At 47.2% G+C, this 18124-nt stretch overlaps 6 protein-coding genes across 6 annotated transcripts; 3 read left to right on the top strand and 3 right to left on the bottom strand.

Moving 5' to 3' along the window:
• Positions 1 to 150: 150 nt before the first annotated feature.
• BP5553_08186 (DUF292-domain-containing protein) lies at positions 151 to 1125 on the bottom strand (the record flags this gene model as incomplete). Its single annotated transcript, XM_032016809.1, has 2 exons — positions 151 to 1032; positions 1102 to 1125. The coding sequence occupies 2 exons, from the start codon at positions 1123 to 1125 to the stop codon at positions 151 to 153; spliced, it is 906 nt and encodes a 301-aa protein (XP_031867100.1).
• A 469-nt stretch (positions 1126 to 1594) lies between these two features.
• On the top strand, positions 1595 to 5272 carry BP5553_08187 (Uncharacterized protein; the record flags this gene model as incomplete). The annotated part of the gene is made up of 1 exon (XM_032016810.1): positions 1595 to 5272. One exon carries the CDS (start codon positions 1595 to 1597, stop codon positions 5270 to 5272), a length of 3678 nt encoding a protein of 1225 aa, XP_031867101.1.
• A 463-nt stretch (positions 5273 to 5735) lies between these two features.
• BP5553_08188 (putative MUP1-High affinity methionine permease) lies at positions 5736 to 7765 on the bottom strand (the record flags this gene model as incomplete). Its single annotated transcript, XM_032016811.1, has 7 exons — positions 5736 to 6126; positions 6222 to 6384; positions 6452 to 6623; positions 6674 to 6833; positions 6892 to 6971; positions 7048 to 7580; positions 7648 to 7765. 7 exons carry the CDS (start codon positions 7763 to 7765, stop codon positions 5736 to 5738), a joined length of 1617 nt encoding a protein of 538 aa, XP_031867102.1.
• Positions 7766 to 9486: 1721 nt separating this feature from the next.
• On the top strand, positions 9487 to 10751 carry BP5553_08189 (Uncharacterized protein; the record flags this gene model as incomplete). The annotated part of the gene is made up of 5 exons (XM_032016812.1): positions 9487 to 9897; positions 9948 to 10138; positions 10202 to 10423; positions 10475 to 10647; positions 10708 to 10751. The coding sequence occupies 5 exons, from the start codon at positions 9487 to 9489 to the stop codon at positions 10749 to 10751; spliced, it is 1041 nt and encodes a 346-aa protein (XP_031867103.1).
• A 1426-nt stretch (positions 10752 to 12177) lies between these two features.
• BP5553_08190 (uncharacterized protein) lies at positions 12178 to 15132 on the top strand (the record flags this gene model as incomplete). The annotated part of the gene is made up of 5 exons (XM_032016813.1): positions 12178 to 12363; positions 12479 to 12572; positions 12628 to 12995; positions 13042 to 13749; positions 13804 to 15132. 5 exons carry the CDS (start codon positions 12178 to 12180, stop codon positions 15130 to 15132), a joined length of 2685 nt encoding a protein of 894 aa, XP_031867104.1.
• Positions 15133 to 15709: 577 nt separating this feature from the next.
• BP5553_08191 (putative LRO1-a lecithin cholesterol acyltransferase-like protein) lies at positions 15710 to 17620 on the bottom strand (the record flags this gene model as incomplete). Its single annotated transcript, XM_032016814.1, has 2 exons — positions 15710 to 16143; positions 16192 to 17620. 2 exons carry the CDS (start codon positions 17618 to 17620, stop codon positions 15710 to 15712), a joined length of 1863 nt encoding a protein of 620 aa, XP_031867105.1.
• Between the last annotated feature and the right edge of the window lie 504 nt (positions 17621 to 18124).

An 18124-nucleotide genomic window follows, 5' to 3' on the forward strand; every position in this document is an offset into this window, starting at 1 on the left:
TTAGAGCTGTATCATAATAGATTGTCACTGAGATAGACAGCACTTAGATAAAATCAAAATCTAGATATCTGATACTGCGATCTGTATTGAAAGACACGCTTCCTGGCCCAGTCCAGCTTGCCTCCCAACTCCCATACTCCAATATGCCCCTCACTTCTTCAGCGCTGCAAATCGTTTTGCTAATTCGTCCACGTCCGGTATTGTACCACCAACCGGGCCTTTACTTTGTGTTCCTGGCTTGGAAGCCGTATCTGTGGCCTTTCTGGTAGGCTTAAAGTCTAGTGTCCCTTTAACCCTCGGGTGTAGATTGTCTGTACTTGGACTCGGTGGATTAACCCTTAACGGAGAGCTTGGACCAAAGTTTCTCGGTGGAGTTGCCTTACTTAAAGCCTCCCGTTCTTCAGCCTCTTTTGCAGCTCCGTCTGCGGGGAGTGGCGCCTCCAGAACCTTCTGTGCTTGCCCACCACTAGGATTCTCGTCGTCGTCGTCGATATAATCAGGAGGATCGCCCAACTCATCCTTCGGTTTCTTCGGCCAGTCAACGCCATACGTCCTCGCTATCTCCTCTAAATACCCAATAACCAACTCCTGAGGAGGTGGTGTAACAGTCAACTTCTTTAGCACCTTCTCCGAAATCTTCCCATCAGTATTATCTACCGCCTGCATTGCAAACTCCTTTCCATATTTCTCCATGAGTAACGCTCGCACTTGCTGTAACTCCTTTACTTCAGTTCGAGGGGCGGCATATATTAGACTCTTGATAGCTTCTTCCAGGCCCGCATCGCAGGTCGGTCCCTCCATTAGCCCTGTTCGCGCAAGTAGGAGCTCGCAATAAAGCTCGAGGATCTCCAGTAATTCGGTGGTGATGTCGGAGCGGATAATATTCTCGACGCGGATTTTCGCTGACTCGACCTTACCGGCTTCTAATAGCTGAGCCATGGCTCGCCGCTGTTGCTTGGATACTGCTTCATCCTTTTGCTGCACCATGCGCAGACGTGCGATGGAGAGCTTGAGCTGGACTTTGAGCTTTGCCTGGTCGTGCTGTTAGTTAAACTTATCTGTTCGGCCAAATACTAAAGGCAGGCGGGGAGCGCAACTTACTATGAGGGTTGAGGATGGCGCCATAGTTAACTTCGGCCCCTCTCCATTAATACATGAAGGTTGTACGAAGTATTGAAAGTTACCTGAAATTGATGTTCCAGTATGTAGGTACCTTACGTACCCGCGCGTCCTCGAGTCCACGACCCCGCGGTAGCCCTTGTTCGATAGCTACGGTTGTTGGTTCAGACCGACCGCGCAGATATTTATCTTTTTGATCCGAGGAACTTGCACAGCAACAACAGTCTTAACGTCATCTCTCACGAGACGCCTTCCGCAACCGATGACCCTATGAAACTTATCGAAATATGTTCAATTGGACCAAATAAGCATCGCTACGGCGAATATATATCGAGTCTGAAACGATGACTACGAATCTTCCTCCTACACGGAAACGCCGATTTAAGGACATGTACACGATTGGGGATATACCGGGATAGGCATATGGATACAATTAGACCTGGATAACCATCTGGACGTGAGTTACACGTTGAATATGGAGAAGATCCAGAGCAGCTCCAAAAGGCTGCACAAATGGACAGAGAAGCGCACCAAGGAAATATGGGACAACCTAGGGAAGAACCACCTCTGGCAGAGGATGCTCAAAAATACACTGGCAACGACAATTGCTGTTATACTTGCGCTTATTCCAGCGGTTGTGGGTGTCTATGGCAAAGCAGCATATTTAGCTCCCATCACCACTGTGTTTGGGCATCCAGGTAGGAGATTTGGGACGATGGCCGAAGCGCTTGTCCTAGTTCTCGCTGGAGCTCTCATTGGGATAGGATGGTCCATGCTCGGAATCTACTTGTCAAGTCTCGTATATGAGGAGAATGCGCCGGCTGCGTATACCATCCGTGGGATATTTCTCGCGATCGCTCTACTCCTCCACGGCTTCCTTCGCTCACACACTCCAAGGCTATTCTTATTCGTGCTCCTGTTGGTCATTGTTTGTGTTGTTAGCTTGACTAGCACAGCTGTTGCTGTGACCGCGTCTTTGGCAACTCAAATATTATATCCTATCCTAACAGCTGCTGGAATTTTGATTATTATCAATCTTTTGGTCTTGCCTGAGTTTTCAAGCAGTTTTCTTGGAACTACTACCATTGAAGCGCTCGGAGAGACTGTGGATACCCTTAGAGATGCCGGGAAATATTTCGTAAGTATTGTTGAAGAGCCTCAGAAGGGCAATAAGGAACCTGCATTGGAACCTGGCCGTGAAAGCCAGGATACTTCCGCCACATCCATTGCACAAGGCGGGCAAAAGGCCGAAGCAGACTCCAAACCGTCCTTGTTGCATAAGGCTATACATTTATTTTTGAAGCGGAAGAAGCCCACCCAACCAACAGATACAGCTCCAAAAATAGTCCGCCTTGAAACATTAACAGGAAGGAAAGCAAAACTGCGGGCACAACTTGGAATCTGCAAGGCGGCTCAGATGGAGTGCAATTTTGAGCTTGCCTGGGGAGTCTTGCCGCCTAGAGACATGAAGCCCATCAGCCAGACTGCTATGAAAAAGCTTGTGGAAAATACCATTTCCCTAATCGGAGCCTGTGAGAGCAAGTATGCCTTACTTGGTGACCCGAACGAGGAGACCGCATCCGAGAAGAACAGCCCCAAGTTGGGCGCCGATGAGGCAGGAGTAGATACTGGGAGTGGCGAAGAGACTTCCCGCCCTGGTACAGCAGTCTCGCAGTCAGATGATGGTTCTGGAGACTATAAAACTACCAATGGCAAGACGAAGGACAAAAAAAGGACTAAGCGCCGAAAAAAGACAACAAGCAAGAGCAAGAATCAACTGGGGAAGGAACGGGAGGACCTGGAGCTCGTTAAGCCAACAAAGGAGATCGAGTCGGGCGATGTAGAGCTACTCAAATACCTCGTCACTCCCATTGCAAAACCACTCGCTGATCTTCAAGAGAAAATTGATAGGAGTGTTGACGTGGTCACTTCCTGTCTGGCTCATTGCTATGGCGTACGCAAACTGCCGTCTGGGGCTCGCCCGCCGGCTGGCATCCAATTACAAGAAATCGATGTTTGGATTGATGTTTTGCTTGGAGCATTGACCGAATTCGATAAAAATTCAGCAGTTGCTCTCGAGGGAGCAGCAGCTGTACATGACCTCGATCAACCTACGGTTGACGTCATGCCGCGCATGGAGATCTTTCTGATTTCATCCTTTATTCTAAACCTTCGGCAAGCTGCTCTTCACACTTTGGATATGCTTCGACATTCTCGAGTCATTGTGGAGAAGTGGCAAGCTCGGCATGGTCGATCACGATTCTACCCACCAAAGATAAAATGGAGAAAATGGCTGTTTTCTGGTGGAGAAGTAGAGCTGGGTGCCTTTTCAGAGGGTGTGAGACCCGATGCTCGAACAGGCAAAAAGCGGAATGTCTCAAATCAGGATGATTCCCCTACGCCAATTAATGAATCTCCCTCGAACAAGAAAGATGCTAAACTACATCCAACAATGACAACCCATTCACAACGCCATCGGGGTGCGATGAAGAGCAATTGGGAACCAAAGCCAAAGGTCGAAGACCCACCGAGAAAAGATCCTCTAACTCTCCGTTTACGCAAAAAGCTTGCGGACTTAATCGAGTATACGGTTGATAGTGATGATGTGCTTTACGCCATCAAATTTACCGCTGCCGTCTTTTTAGTAACATGGCCTGCCTTCCTATCTCAGTGGAACACCTGGTATTCTCTGAATCGCGGCCTTTGGGCTGCATTGCAACTCGTGTTGGTTACTGAAGTTGCCATTGGTACCTCGCTTGTCACATTCTCGCTGCGAGCGGTTGGAACAACTGTTGGGTGTGTGTGGGGATTCATTGCATACCAAACTCATAACGGAAACCGGGTGGTTTGTGTCGTGATGCTCGTTATTGGTATCGTTCCATCTACATACATACAATTGGGTAGCAAGTACTTCAAGGCTGGCATGGTGTCGGTCGTCTCGATGTGCGTTGTTGCTTTGGCAACAGAGGATATTACAGTCCCAGGGACAGCGACAGATAATTTCCTGAAACGGATGATCGCCTTCCTCATTGGTGGTACCATGGCTTTGGTAATCCAATTTGCGATCTTTCCAGTGAGAGCGAGAGATAAAATGATAGAATCCTTGACATCATCTATCTCTAAGATTATGGAGATGGAGGCTTGCCTTGCATATGGCATTGAGCTTGATATGAATCTTGATGCTCGCTCTGATAGTATCGCTGAGCGATTCCGCCGTGCTAAGGGAAAGGCACAAGGTGCTCTGACTGCAGTAGAAATTTTCCTTCCGTTTTGCGTCAATGAGCCCCGTTTGAAAGGATCTTTTGCGGGTATTGAACCCATTTACGCTGAGATGCTGTACGTCCTCCGCGCTATTGTGGACAGAATGGACAACATGATGTCACTTCGCCACGAGTATGGCTCGGGGGTACTCGAAGAACTCAACCCCAAAGTGCACGCCTATCGGCGCAACGTCGCTGGCAGTATTACGGTGATCCTCTTCTCAGTACGAGAAGCCCTCACCACGAAACTCCCTTTACCTCAATTCCTACCCTCCGCCCGCCTGGCGCATCTACGAATGATAAACCGTGTCCGGGAAGTTGTTCTAGACAGAAGAACTTTCGAATTTCCTCAGGGGCATAGCGGGCCGCACTCAGAAATAGAAAGCATGATGCTCAAAAATGTGCTACGGCAGAACTTCCTATCATGGAATGCATTTTCCGCGGGACAAATTGAAGTCATCGAATTTTTGGAAGAGCTCATTGAGTTGGCGAAGTTGCTTGTCGGGGCGAATGAATTTCGGAGTGGAATGCTGACAAGGCCTACATATCGGGATTACACGGATCATATTGATGGGAATACTCTAGAACCCACGCGGGATTTAGAACGTCGCGAGTCTGACTTGCAACATGATGATGAGAGAGATGAGCTGAGGGAAATGATATTTGGAGAGAGTCTGAAGATGAAAACGCACACGAGAAGACGGCGTGCATTATCCGAGAGCAAAAGTGCTGTGGACGAGAAGAAATCCCGGGGTGAGGATGAGCAGTCTAAAGATCACAAGCAACCTGAGGAAGACGTGTTGCCGATGTCGCTGCAGAGGGTTCGTAGTCGAAGGTTGAGTCTTGCCAGGAGCAGAAGTAATAATCTTGAAGGGACGAGGAGGGGCACTTAATCAAGTTTATTTGCAAACGAGTTATAAAGACAAGGTAGTTTTCCAAACTTGTCATCTCTACTTCTCCGATACCTGCTGTGGCCTACTAGATTTCCGCCTTGTAAAATTTTAAATAAGAGCCGCGTCCTCAAACTTGTCGTGCCATCCTCGCGCTCTATGCCTATCGATATGGTGATCAAGGGACTATAATTTCGGGATTCGGCCCTAACCCAAAGCTGAACAAATACCTTGATATCGTTGTACTGCACTCTGAAACCAAAATTCTTTTTCTAGACGTAATATTAAAAGGGAGCTTATAGTGTTAACGAACTAGTCTGAACAATTGAGTTATAAATTATATAATCTTGAAGTCTATAAAACTAGTCCCTGCCAGTTCCAAACGAAATGTAATCTGATGGGTATCATTAATATTACCAAAATATACACGCAAATATGAGCAATCAACCTAACAACTCTTTGATGATCATCTTGGGACCCTCGAAAATATATTCCTTGTCCACCCATCTTCCATCACAGTATGCTCCCTAATCAGCCTGTACCCCCCAATCTTTGGTAACAGTACGGCCCAAACAAGCCAATAAATCGCGCCACCCGCAAGAATCCCAATCCCGACAACGCAATGAAGATAGTAAGGCAGAGCTTCGTACACATTCTGGCCATCGGTTGGTGGAACGAATGGTGCGACGACGAGGTATATGTTGGATAGGAGGAAGAAGACGACCACCGGGAGAGTGGCGCGGAAGGGAGGCGACCAGTCTGTTGGGTTGCGGTGAGGGGAGTAGGGGTGTAGGTAGAGGTGAACCAGGCCAGCGGCGACGAAGACGTTGACTACTGCTAGGGGGTATGAGATAACACTAGAGGGCAAGAAGGGTTAGCAAGATATTGCGAAAACCTGAATGTAGGGGAAAGACGTGGGCGGTCTCGATATAGGATTAATAGGTAGACTAACTTGAGAATAAAGTTATATGCGTCGCCAGGCGGAGGTGCAAGCATAATAACGACGGAAACCACCCAATGCTCGAAGAGGCCCATGAAAGGAGCGTTCAACGGCTTATTGCTTGCCCAAAGGCGGGACCATGGGATGATGCCTTCCCGGCCAATCTCTTGTACCACTATTAAAGGCAAATTCGTTAGTTCGACTGGGTCTCTGTTGGGTATCGAAGAGGGTTTTTGACTTACACCTCCCTTGTGCGAATATCACACTGAGTACGTTGCCGAATGCTGAAAGAGCGACAAAGACAGAGAGGACGCGCTCTGCGCGTGATCCGAACATATTGCGAAAGAATGATGCGGCTAGAATTCGGCCTGAAGTAATAATTTCTTCCTTGGGGACGGCAGCAAAGTACGCAATCTGGAAAATATTAGCTTATGTCAATTACTCTAGGTAATTCCTGGACTTACGTTGACCAACATGTATAAAACGGAGACAAGGCCAAGTGCCAATGGGGCTGCAATCTTAAGTGTCCGGACAGGATTCTTCGTTTCAGATAGGGAGTAGTTTGCGTTGCTATAGCCGATGTAACTCCATATAACATTGTAGAGTGCCGTGACGACTCCATATCTGTGATCTGGTTAGGAACTAATGACGACCGAAGTACTGTCAAGGAAAGTCGACTTACGCGCTACCAGTGGTTCCCTCGAACGCATTTGTAAAGTTATCTGGCTTTTCGTCGATCTTGATGTGACCACCAAGAGCAGCCTAAAATTTAACAAACCGCAATTAGTATTTGATATCGAGGACTGGATTCCGTTCAAGGAAAGGAAGCGGAACGTACGAAGCCGGAGAAAACAATAAGCAACAAGATGAGCAACTTGATTATCCCCAAGAAGTTCTGCAGCCTCAAGCCCCAGTTGAGAGCAAGTCCGTGGATTAAGAAAGCGCTCGTAATGCAAGCCAAGCCCACTCCGCGCTGATTCCACCTATTGACCTCAACATTGGCAGCACTTAGGATGTACTCTCCAAAGATAACCGAATTTGACCCAGCCCATCCAAGAAGCAGAACATAGCCGGTATAGACGCCAGTAACGAGGAATTTCGGCTTGCGATACACGTACTCGAGATAGTTTTTCTCGCCGCCGTTCCGTGGAAGACCAGTTCCGAATTCCATGTAAGTCATTAACCCGGCGGCTGCAATCAACATGCCCACAACCCAGATGAATAACGCCAGTCCCACTGATCCGGATAGCGAGAGAATCGCACTGGGGGTTGCGAAGATTCCCGTGCCCACCATTCGGTTAAAGATGAGGAAGATGGCGGAGGTGAGGCCGACCTGACGACGGGCATCGGTAGTCTGGTATTGGGCATCGCCTGTAGAGGTTTAGCATTCGTCCTGCATTGAGATATAAAGTTTGTTAGAAAGGGGCTTCGAGCGTACCTATACTGATGTCGTCGGTAGCCACACCATAGGTTTTGTTGTCATCGTTTGGGGTTGGAGCTGGATCACTTGTATCGCTACCAACTGCACCAACTGTGGTAATCCCCGTTTTCGCCATGATACGCAAGAGATGGACTCAATAAAAAAAACTAATCGTATGCAGTCTAGAAAGCGATCGACCTTCAAAACAAGCAACTTGAAAAAATCAAGATGATAAAGGAATGACTCGTTATTTAAGAAACGCAAATTCCACTGCTTCTCTCCCAAGATGAATACAGTTTCAGACCATCTAAGACGACTTGTATGAGACAATCTTCGTGCGAAATACACAATTCGGAGCTTCCTAATCAGAAAAATACCAAGTATGACGACATCCTGGACCTTGAAGGGTTTTTCACGCGCCGAGTCGCCGCACCACTCACCTGTGGTTACGAGTAATGGATGTCACAATACGGATTGTTAGTGTTGCTGAGCTAGGCTTGGCGCGATCACGTCTTATGGCCTATACTCTTGTAATCAGATTAATCGTCCTTATCTATACTTTAGGCAACCCTTACTTTGACTATATCTGCTTATAGTTATTAGGTCCATTAAGTACGGATCGGGGGTTTGCAGAATGTGGCATGATGATATACGCATTTTCTGGGAGCGATTCTCGAAACAACATCACCTATAGGATATTCTTATTATAAGGATGCGTCCTATAGTTTAGTCGCAGAGTAAACTTTAACCTTAAAAGAGTACGAGTATCGTAGAGTAAAGTAAACTCGTCGGATCGGCGTATCGTGCAAAGGCAGGGTCGTCAGCTCGGCGACTCGGCGTATTGTTTTTCTTTTGCTCCGGCTCGCTACACACTTTTGCCCCTGACCGCCACCTACCCTACTAGTCCAAGGCGATAGCTCTAATAAGACAGTAAGGCGGCAGGTCCCTCGGGAGACAGTCCGGAGACAGTAGTAGACAGTAATGAGAGCGACATAGTCCTACAACCTTAACCAAACAGAGCTGTCTTGACAAAAATAAAACCTGATATTAATTACGATGAGCAGATATATCTTCTTAACAATTATCGGGTCTCTTTGCTAGTAGAGTTTTGTAGGTGGCATATGTTAATTACCCGAGTATATGATAAACTTGGGATATTGCCAGATCCATTCTACAAATCCCCGATGGTACTTTGGTTTATGCGTTGATTTATAAATCTAACAATGTTAATCGAAAATTTACAGCCACGACGATAAATACATCACGTGTGCATGTTCTAAAACGGGAGATCTTGGCCCCACGTGTTTCGTATTTGGCGAGCCCTTAGTGCCGCATACCCGTCTTCGGTTGCTGACTTGGCAACCGTTACCTAAACACTTACTGCGTACATCACAGAGTATGCGGGGAATCGTAGATTCGTAGCCCAGACAGTTATCTCTGGAACAACTCTATGGGTCGGCACTCAGGTCAGTACTCGAGATAACCGATCAGCTGGCATTTAGATTAAATCCCCGATCAAGCTTTTTAACCTTAAGTCTCGGCAGTTGCTGGGCATTCGCGAAGGCGCCAATGAACTCTAGCCCCCCTCAGTTTGCTTGAATATATCCTTTGCTTCATTCTACCATTATTACCCAACTGGGGTTTTAATCTCCGGCAATTGCTCTTACAGTCCATCTGGGAGTCTTCTGACAATAGCACCGGCTTTGCAACGTCGGAGTACGCAAAGGAAGTAGCTCAGCGTGTTTGTTCCTATAACTTGAAGAATGGTGTTGTGCTCGCCTCATCTCCTTTTCGCTTTTCGTTTTTGCATCTCTTCTACTCCGTCTTAACTTTACTGCTATTAAAGCCGTGCCCAAGATGCAGTGGAAGTCCCTTGCCGTTGCCGTTGCGCTCCTTGTGCAAGATGCTCTTGGACAGCAAATGCTGCGCTTCTCTTGCGGGCAACTCGTTATCGAGCGTGTCGACCCTTTGGTCAACCCAGGATCTAATCCATCCCCACATCTCCATCAGGTCGGCGGAGGGGATTCCTTTAACGCTAGCATGACCGCCGTTGAATATGATCCTGTTAAGATGTCTACTTGCACGACTTGCACCTTTAGCGAGGACTTCTCTAACTACTGGACTGCCAATTTATACTTCAAGGCACGCAATGGAAGTCTCAAGCGAGTTCCCCAGATGGCCAACCAAGGCCTCAAGGCAAATGGTGGCTTAACTATCTACTATATCCCACCATATGATGGCAAAACTACTGTTACAGCCTTTAAGCCAGTAAGTTAGCCCCGTAAGACCTTCAGACCACTATATAACATCCACCATAGGGTTTCCGTATGCTTGTCGGCGACGCGATGTTGCGCTCAGCAAAGGGCCAACAACGGGGTATCTGCCACCGTTGCTTTAGTACCATCAATCAAGTTCCATTTGGAGGTGCCCCTTGCACTGGTGCTGATACTAGTTCACTGCCAACGGGGTTTTGCCAGGGAGGTATCCGCACGACTATCACGTTCCCAACGTAAGTTATTGGCACTTTTCCGTACTCCGATCTAAGCAACCTGCTGACATACACAAATCCTAGTTGCTGGGATGGAAAGAATGTCGACAGCATAGATCACAAGAGCCACGTTGCTTACCCTAGCAGCGGGACATTTGAGTCGACCGGCCCATGCCCATCAACTCACCCTGTTAAGCTCCCTCAACTGATGTATGAGATTATGTGGGATACCAGACAGTTTAATACCAAGGACCTTTGGCCGACGGATACCACCAAGCAGCCATTCGTCTATAGCACGGGTGATGGGTAAGTTATTGCTACTGGGGAAAGCGATAGATGCTAACCATGTACTCGTAGCACTGGATACGGCCAACATGGCGACTATGTTTTTGGCTGGAAGGATGACTCTCTGCAGAGGGCTCTGAACGCTAGGTGCAGCAACGACAAATGCAGCCAACTTAAGTCTCAAACCTCAGAGGCTGCAATGAAATGCGCTAAAGCACCATCTGTCAACGAGCTGACCGAAGGATGTAAGTGTCATTATCCCATCTAAAGTCATGAACGACTTCTAACAACACATGATTTCTTAGGGCTTTCTGAACTTCCTGGTAGCCTGCCTATTACTTACGCTTGATGGAAGCTATGCGGAACTTAGGTCACAGTCGAAGAATATCAGGATAGCATAGCACGCTTTGTCCGCCAGCAAATCTTGTCCTGGTAGACTGAACTACCCATTTGAGAACTTGAGATTTAACTAATCTTCGTCAATTTCGCCATATACCAAGCCCCTTGGCGCTTCTTTCTAGGCATCACTTGTACGATCATGAATCTAGCCATAACTTTCGTAATTATTAGCTCTTTAGTTATCAATCAACCATTGTATCCTATATAAGTTAAGCAGGCTGGAATTTCTTGTATCGCATCAGTATGGTTTATCTTAGGGAGAGCGATAAGATGTGCCCTGTTTACATAGTTATGCGATAGCCCTCCGGGATACCGTTTTGGTCTACCAAATTACTTCCATGCGCAAGGAAGCGGTAAAGAGGCGAGCTGCGCCCTGGCATAATTCCTCTGCCTCAGTGCCACATTAAAATTTCCCTCACGCTGGCTAGCTGACAGAGTAATCAGTCGGGTCAATTTAAAAAGAACATATCGTTGGTATCCACTGCGCCCCAGGATGTAGTTTATTAGTGTTACGGACAGAGATATTAGTGCTAAAATACAAGAAGCTGTAGCTTGTACAGGCGGTATAAGGCTGGTCACATGCCTGGCACTTTTCCCTCGCCTGTCCCATACATGGCCAAATAAGCAAATATCCCTTAACGAGTACAAGGGCGTGGCACTTGGCTAAGTGTGTTCTGGTCAAATTGTACATACGTTATCGCCAGGGATGACAGGGAAAAAAAGGAAAACAACAACAGAAGCGACAACAACAAAAATCGACAAGAGATGTAGGCAATCGCCCGGGCCGAACTCTTTTTGCTCCTCAAGTACATAATATTACTTTTGGCTGTAATATTTTTGGCTCCTTTTTGGCTCTGTAATAGATATTAATTTAATTTAATTTTATATAACTTCGCTTATGGCGGGTTCTCGCGAGTTGACGGGAGGCTATTCGCACCGCCATATGTTCTCGAAATTGCCAACTCTCCTGTGAGCGTGGTAGCTCTCCGAATTCGGCACGTTTCGCGCTTCTAATTGCAGTATTACATACGCCGAAGGACGAACACGATTCAGTTTCTGCGCCGGCCTGAAAATGAATATGTGCATCTCGTTGGTCTGGTGTTGAAGAAGGGGGAAGTAGAGTTAGCGGTTGAAGAGACAAAGGTTGATATAAGCCTAGTTCCCCTTGAACTTGGCTGAGACCTGGTGGCTTGGCATTCTCGGGGCTCATCTTCATTCAGTTTCTCAACCCAGAGAAATTAACTCCGTCTCCACGACGCGTCCCAAACAACTCCTTGAGGTTAGGAGCCATTGTCAGCTCAATACCGACTACATCGACCATCAAACAGGAACGAGCAGCCTCCTCCGTCATACACTTCGGAAAGCCCCGAGCTACAATGTCGGGTCACCAGGATGAGGGTCTCGAAAATGAAGATGCTCCAGGGAGCATAGTGCAAGCTCAAGTGCAACGCGACTTTCATCATCCATATACACCTTATGCCATTCAAGATACCTTTATGGATACTGTCTATCAAGTTCTAGAAAATGGCAAAATTGGCATTTTAGAAAGTCCTACCGGTACTGTATGTTTTTTCGCATCTTAATTCTGTATCACGTGATTATTCCGAGCGATATATTATCGTCTGGGTATATTATTGGTTAAATTGAAAGTTGTAGATGTTAATGTTGAAACGGTAGGGCAAATCATTGAGTTTAATTTGTGGTTCTTTGACTTGGCTGCGCGATTACAAACGGAAGACCTTTGAACAAGGTCTCGATTGGGGTCAAGGTGGTATGTATTCAAATCCCTAGGAAGTAATGTCACGTATTTTCTAATACACTTCCAGACTCAGACGAACCGCAGTGGATTATCGAGCAGACAAGAGCAAGGAAACGGCGCGAGATGCTTCGTCAACGGGAAGAAATGGAAGCCAGATTAGCAAAAGTTCGAGCCAAGGAAAAAGCGCAGCGTGACAGGTACATCAAAGGGGATCAGAAATTTAAGAAGAGGAAAACCGATAAGGAGGCTGCCGAAAATGATGATGACGAAGAGCAATTCTTTCTTGACGATTACGATAGCGACCGCGAGGAGCAGGGTTTGAAGGACGACGGAGGCAGTCACTATTCTGCAGCGACCTTGGCGTTGATGGCGAAGCTTGGAATGGGCCCTACTGTGTTAAAAGAGGATGAAGAGGAAGTAGAAAATGAGACCAAGGTATGTCAAATTGCCAGTCCTTTTCAACATATCTGATTCTTTCTAGATTTTCTATTGTTCTCGGACACATTCCCAGCTCACCCAATTCATCAATGAACTCCGCCGCGTGGAATTCCCAGCAGCAATTCCGGACGAGGAACCAGGCAAGGAAATAAAGATCGAAGATCTAAAACACCTTACTCTTGGGTCACGAAAAAACCTCTGTATCAACCCTCGAGTCAACAAACTGAACTCAGTAACGGCGATCAACGAGCGTTGCGCTGAGCTTCAAAAACCAGGAACAGCTCAAGAACATAAATGTGAATTCTTACCCAACAGGGAGAATCAATCCCTTGTTAACGATTTCCGCGATCATGCTCTTGCAACGCTCCGGGATATCGAAGATATGGGGTCGCTTGGCAAAGAGATTGGAATTTGCCCCTACTACGCTTCAAGGGCCGCAATTCGACCGGCAGAGATAGTAACGCTACCGTATCCCCTGCTGCTTCAGAAAAGCGCTAGGGAGGCTTTAGGGCTCAGCTTAAAAGGGCATGTAGTTATCATTGACGAGGCACACAATCTGATGGACGCTATTTCCGGAATCCATGGAGTAGAAGTTAGTCTTAAACAATTAAGGCTAGCTAGAGCACAGCTTTGGCAATACCTGCAGAAGTTTCGTAATAGGTTGAAGGGCAAGAATCGGATTTATGTTAGTCAGGTTATTCGAGTAATTGATTCTTTGGCTGGATACCTGGAGGGGAGGTTGTCGATTCCGGTATGCGCTGTCATTCTGGTTATTGAATATGACAAGTGCTAATATGAGATATAGCAAGCAGATGGCACTGTCTCCGAAAAGGAGCTATTTTCCGGCAAGGGAGTTGATCAGATCAATCTGTTTAAGTTATTACGCTACCTTCAAGAAAGCAAACTTGCGCGCAAAGTCGAAGGCTACGCCGTCCATATAACGTCTGTTTCCTCGAAAAGCAGCATTCCCCAACAACCTGCCCAGCCTAAACAAGATGGATCCGCTACTCCGGTACTCCACCATATCGCTTCGCTCCTTTCGGCACTCACTCACCCTTCGAAAGAAGGCCGGCTCTTCTTCTCCAAGCCGACCAATTCACCGGAGGGTGAATCAATTTCTCTCAAATTTCTTCTCCTGGACCCATCCACTCATTTCCACGAAATCGTCAGCGAAGCGAGAGCCGTGATATTAGCAGGCGGTACCATGTCACCATTCTCCGACTATACCTCTCATCTCTTCCCCTATATCCCCCCAACTTCCATCGTGACCCTTTCTTGCGGTCATGTAATCCCCAAGTCCAATCTCATAGCATGGAACCTCTCCCGCGGGCCTTCAGGGCAAGACCTCGAATTCACATTCAAAAACCGCAGTAACGCAGAGATGGTCAACGAACTCGGACGCGCACTCTTAAATATTTGTACCGTCGTTCCTGACGGAGTTGTCGTTTTCTTCCCAAGTTATAGCTACCTCTCGTCCATCATTTCACAGTGGTCCGTTATCCCGAATACCAACAGTAACCAAACAAACACTGAGAAAAGCATCTATCAACGCCTGGAAGCGAAGAAACCTATATTTACAGAGAAAAAGGACCTTTCAGTTGATGCCATCCTCTCCGAGTACGCTAGCGTAATTGACACGGGTAAGGGTGGGCTTCTGCTCAGCGTCGTCGGTGGCAAAATGTCCGAAGGGATAAACTTCTCAGACAAACTGGGCCGCTGCGTCGTAATCGTCGGCCTTCCTTTCCCTAATATCATGAGCGCGGAATGGAAGGCAAAAATTTCCTACATCGAAGCTGCGACTCTTGAACGTCTGCAATCGCAGTGCAATGCTAATGAGGGAGCAAAAATGAATAAGGACGAAATGAGCAAGAAAGCTAAGGAACAAGGAAGAGAGTTCTACGAGAATGCTTGTATGAGGGCGGTCAATCAGAGTGTGGGCAGAGCTATTCGACATAGGGAGGATTATGCGGCGATTATTATGGTGGATAGGAGATACGAGGGAGAGAGGATTAGGGGGAAGTTACCTGGGTGGATTAAGGAGGGCTTGGTTGAGGGAGCGGGGGAGAAGACGTTTGGAGCGCTGATGGGGGGTTTAGGAGCGTTTTTTAGAGGGAAGAGGGAGCTAGGTGGGTGAATATGTGAAATGGAAATGCATGATTATAGGGGAGGTCCTGTTATCCACCACTCTCTACGGATAGGATTTTTAATTAGGATAACCTATGCTAATGTCATCTCAAATCCATATCAGATGGTGAAAAGTGCTGACCCTTGGTCAGATCTCATCTGCTGCTCGGCCTTAAGTATTGAAAGTCGGATCTATGCTCATATGCAAGAGTGTGAAAACATAAAAGTGTTGGTAATAACTTGAAGTTTCGAAGGAAGGAAGGGTCTCATCCGATTATTTTCACTTGTATTGCTTAAGAGTTGACCCATGAAACTACTTAGTTGTGAAAATACCAACAATGTGTAACTTAGATCAAAGGCTGAGTTTAGAAAGTCTCGGAATTATATCCAAGCAACAGTAATAAAATCTACCTCGGGTATATGCTAATGTGCCAAATAACCGCCCCTTGTTTATCCATTATCCTTGAATCCATTGTAGTCCAAACGCCCAATTGATGCCGCAATACTACCCGTAACCATAGTTTATAGCGAGATCCTGTCCCATATATACGCAACAAAAAAGACCAATTCGAATGGTTATTTCCACCTCATAAATACTCATCTTCCTCCCTAATTTCAACTCTCTCTGCATACTTGCCTATATCACTGACAATATTCTCACCAATATCCTCCCCTCTTCCACCAGCAACTCTCAAGATCAAATCATTAAGACTCTGCCTGCCCAGGATGTCGACATGGTCGCCAGTATTCGGGCCGCCTCTAGGACTGAATCTTTCCGGCTCATGAGGCATCTCATATACGTTGACCTTCACCCCAGCAGGGTTATACCTGTGCATTTTCCAACCCTTGTTGCACATGTAGCCTACCGAGAGCAAGTTGACGGTGCCGTCCCCTTCGCCGAGGACAACACCATGATCGATATTATCCTGCGTAAGACTGGTGTCAATGGTGATATTAAGGTTCGAGAAGGGGTTTTCAGAACGGCGGTAGAAGTACGAGCGTTCTGTTGGTTTGCCGATACCTTGGTTTCCATTAGCAGAGTCTCTCTATTAGGAGATATATGGCCTACCGTAAAAGCAATAAATCTTCAAGTTGGGAGCAAGGGGCAGGCGAGTCTCGAGTGGGTTAATCCATTTCCTTGGATCCTTCTCGTTGGCCTCGACTTCCGCAGTGGTATGAGCAACGCCGTTTGAATAGCTACGTCCCACCATGCGTCCATACCACGGTTCCGTAACGTTCCCCAAATACGAAAGGCTGTCTTCTACAGTCAAGTTCGCATGCTGCGTGGTACCATTCCGGAATTTGAAATTCAGGAATGGCCCAAAACTAACATTTTGACCCGGAAGATCGTCAGGCGCCCATGTTGCATTGCCCCATACTGCATTTCCGCCCATAGGAAGCATGGAGCTAATTCCTGGCATCGCTCTAAAAATCTCTGCTCGCTCGTCTTTACTCAGGAACTTCTCCAGCCCGTAGACGGCAAAAGCATTCAGCTGTGCAGTGTCTTTCATCTCACCTGATAGAACTGCAGGAAGGCCTTTCAGTGCACCGAGCATACAACCACTAATGTTGATCCAGGAATCGACATACTTGTCAACCCAACCATCACCACCTCCACCGCCATCAGCTGCCGCGACCCAGTGGAAGAAGTAGAACAAGACCTGACTACCCATCGAATGAGATATAACCACGACTTTCTTGTTTGAAACCTGATATGCCATCTCTATATATATCTTCAGCCTCGTGAAATACTGGTCTCTGACCTCTAGATTCTCATAAGAAAGCCTCCAGTCATAAGCGGCCGTGAAGCTGTTCGTTGGATCATAGCCAATGGTCGCCAAATTCTCGAGGATTTTATTCCAGATCCAATATCCAGTGATAAAGAAGTCCGCAGCATCAAATCCCTGAGCAGCTCTCAGTTTGATTCCATCTGGCGGATCCAATCCCGTGTCTTTATCCAGCATAATATGCCTCTTCCAGCCCTCCTTGTCCAACACCAGCGCACGCATCATGCTCCAGCTGCCCCATAGCCTCTTTCTGAAATATTGCCGTGTGCTGTTTGTCGTACCCCAGCTCTCCAAACCTGTGGAAATCACACCTGGCACCATAATCACTGGATGGTTGGCCCGGATGCCCTGGGCAAGTAGATTCAATCCCACCGAGAAAGAATCATAGTTCACCGTCTCCCGTTCCCCCCTTGCCATATCCCGCGCATCCTGCATGAAGCTCGCGGGCAATATGTCCATCAAGCTATCCATGCTTAGGTCTCCAAACTCGGGGAAGTCGATAAGGTCGGAGCGGTTCGCGAAGAAGCCCGCAGCCATAATGCCGAAAAGGCCGCCGAGGAAGAAGATGAAGCCATTTCGCCGTTTGCGATATTTGGGACTTTGGGAGGATTGGGCTTTTGAGAGGCGAACGAGCTGTTGATCGGCGGCTTTGGGAGGGGAATCGGAGGGGTTTGCGTTGCCCCAGATGCGGCGTCGAAGACTGGAAGACATTCCGATTGCGCTGTTAAGATGCGCAGTGAGGGAAGAGTAGGACAAGGAGGACGGGGGCTTTATATGTTTTGGAGCTCATGGCTGTCTTGCATATTGTACCTACGGAGTAGGAAGCTTGTTCAAGCCAGGGATGAATGCGCCGCCTCGGCCGAGTCGATCAGCGCGTGGTTTTGTTTGCGGGCCATATATTTGCCGATTATTCACCGAGAACACAGTCTAATTGATACTGGAAAATAGATAAATCCTAAACTACAGGTAGCTTCACATTAACATGTTCTCAACGAAAGAAAACAAACATCTGGACTAGATCTCACAAGTTGCCAAACCGCAAAGCAGTTAAGTGCGAATCTACAAAGCTCTTGATTATACATTCCTTAGTGTTGCCGGTGTTGTCCTGCGTGCAACAGTGGATTTCTTGGGGACAGTTATGGGTTAGATACGCCGTATGCGGCCGGACAAGGCGCATATACGAGGTACAGTAATTCATTTCGTTTACTTCCAAGC

Source organism: Venustampulla echinocandica (genome assembly GCF_003357145.1).
Source record: "Venustampulla echinocandica strain BP 5553 chromosome Unknown scaffold_7, whole genome shotgun sequence".
NCBI lineage: Eukaryota > Fungi > Ascomycota > Leotiomycetes > Helotiales > Pleuroascaceae > Venustampulla > Venustampulla echinocandica.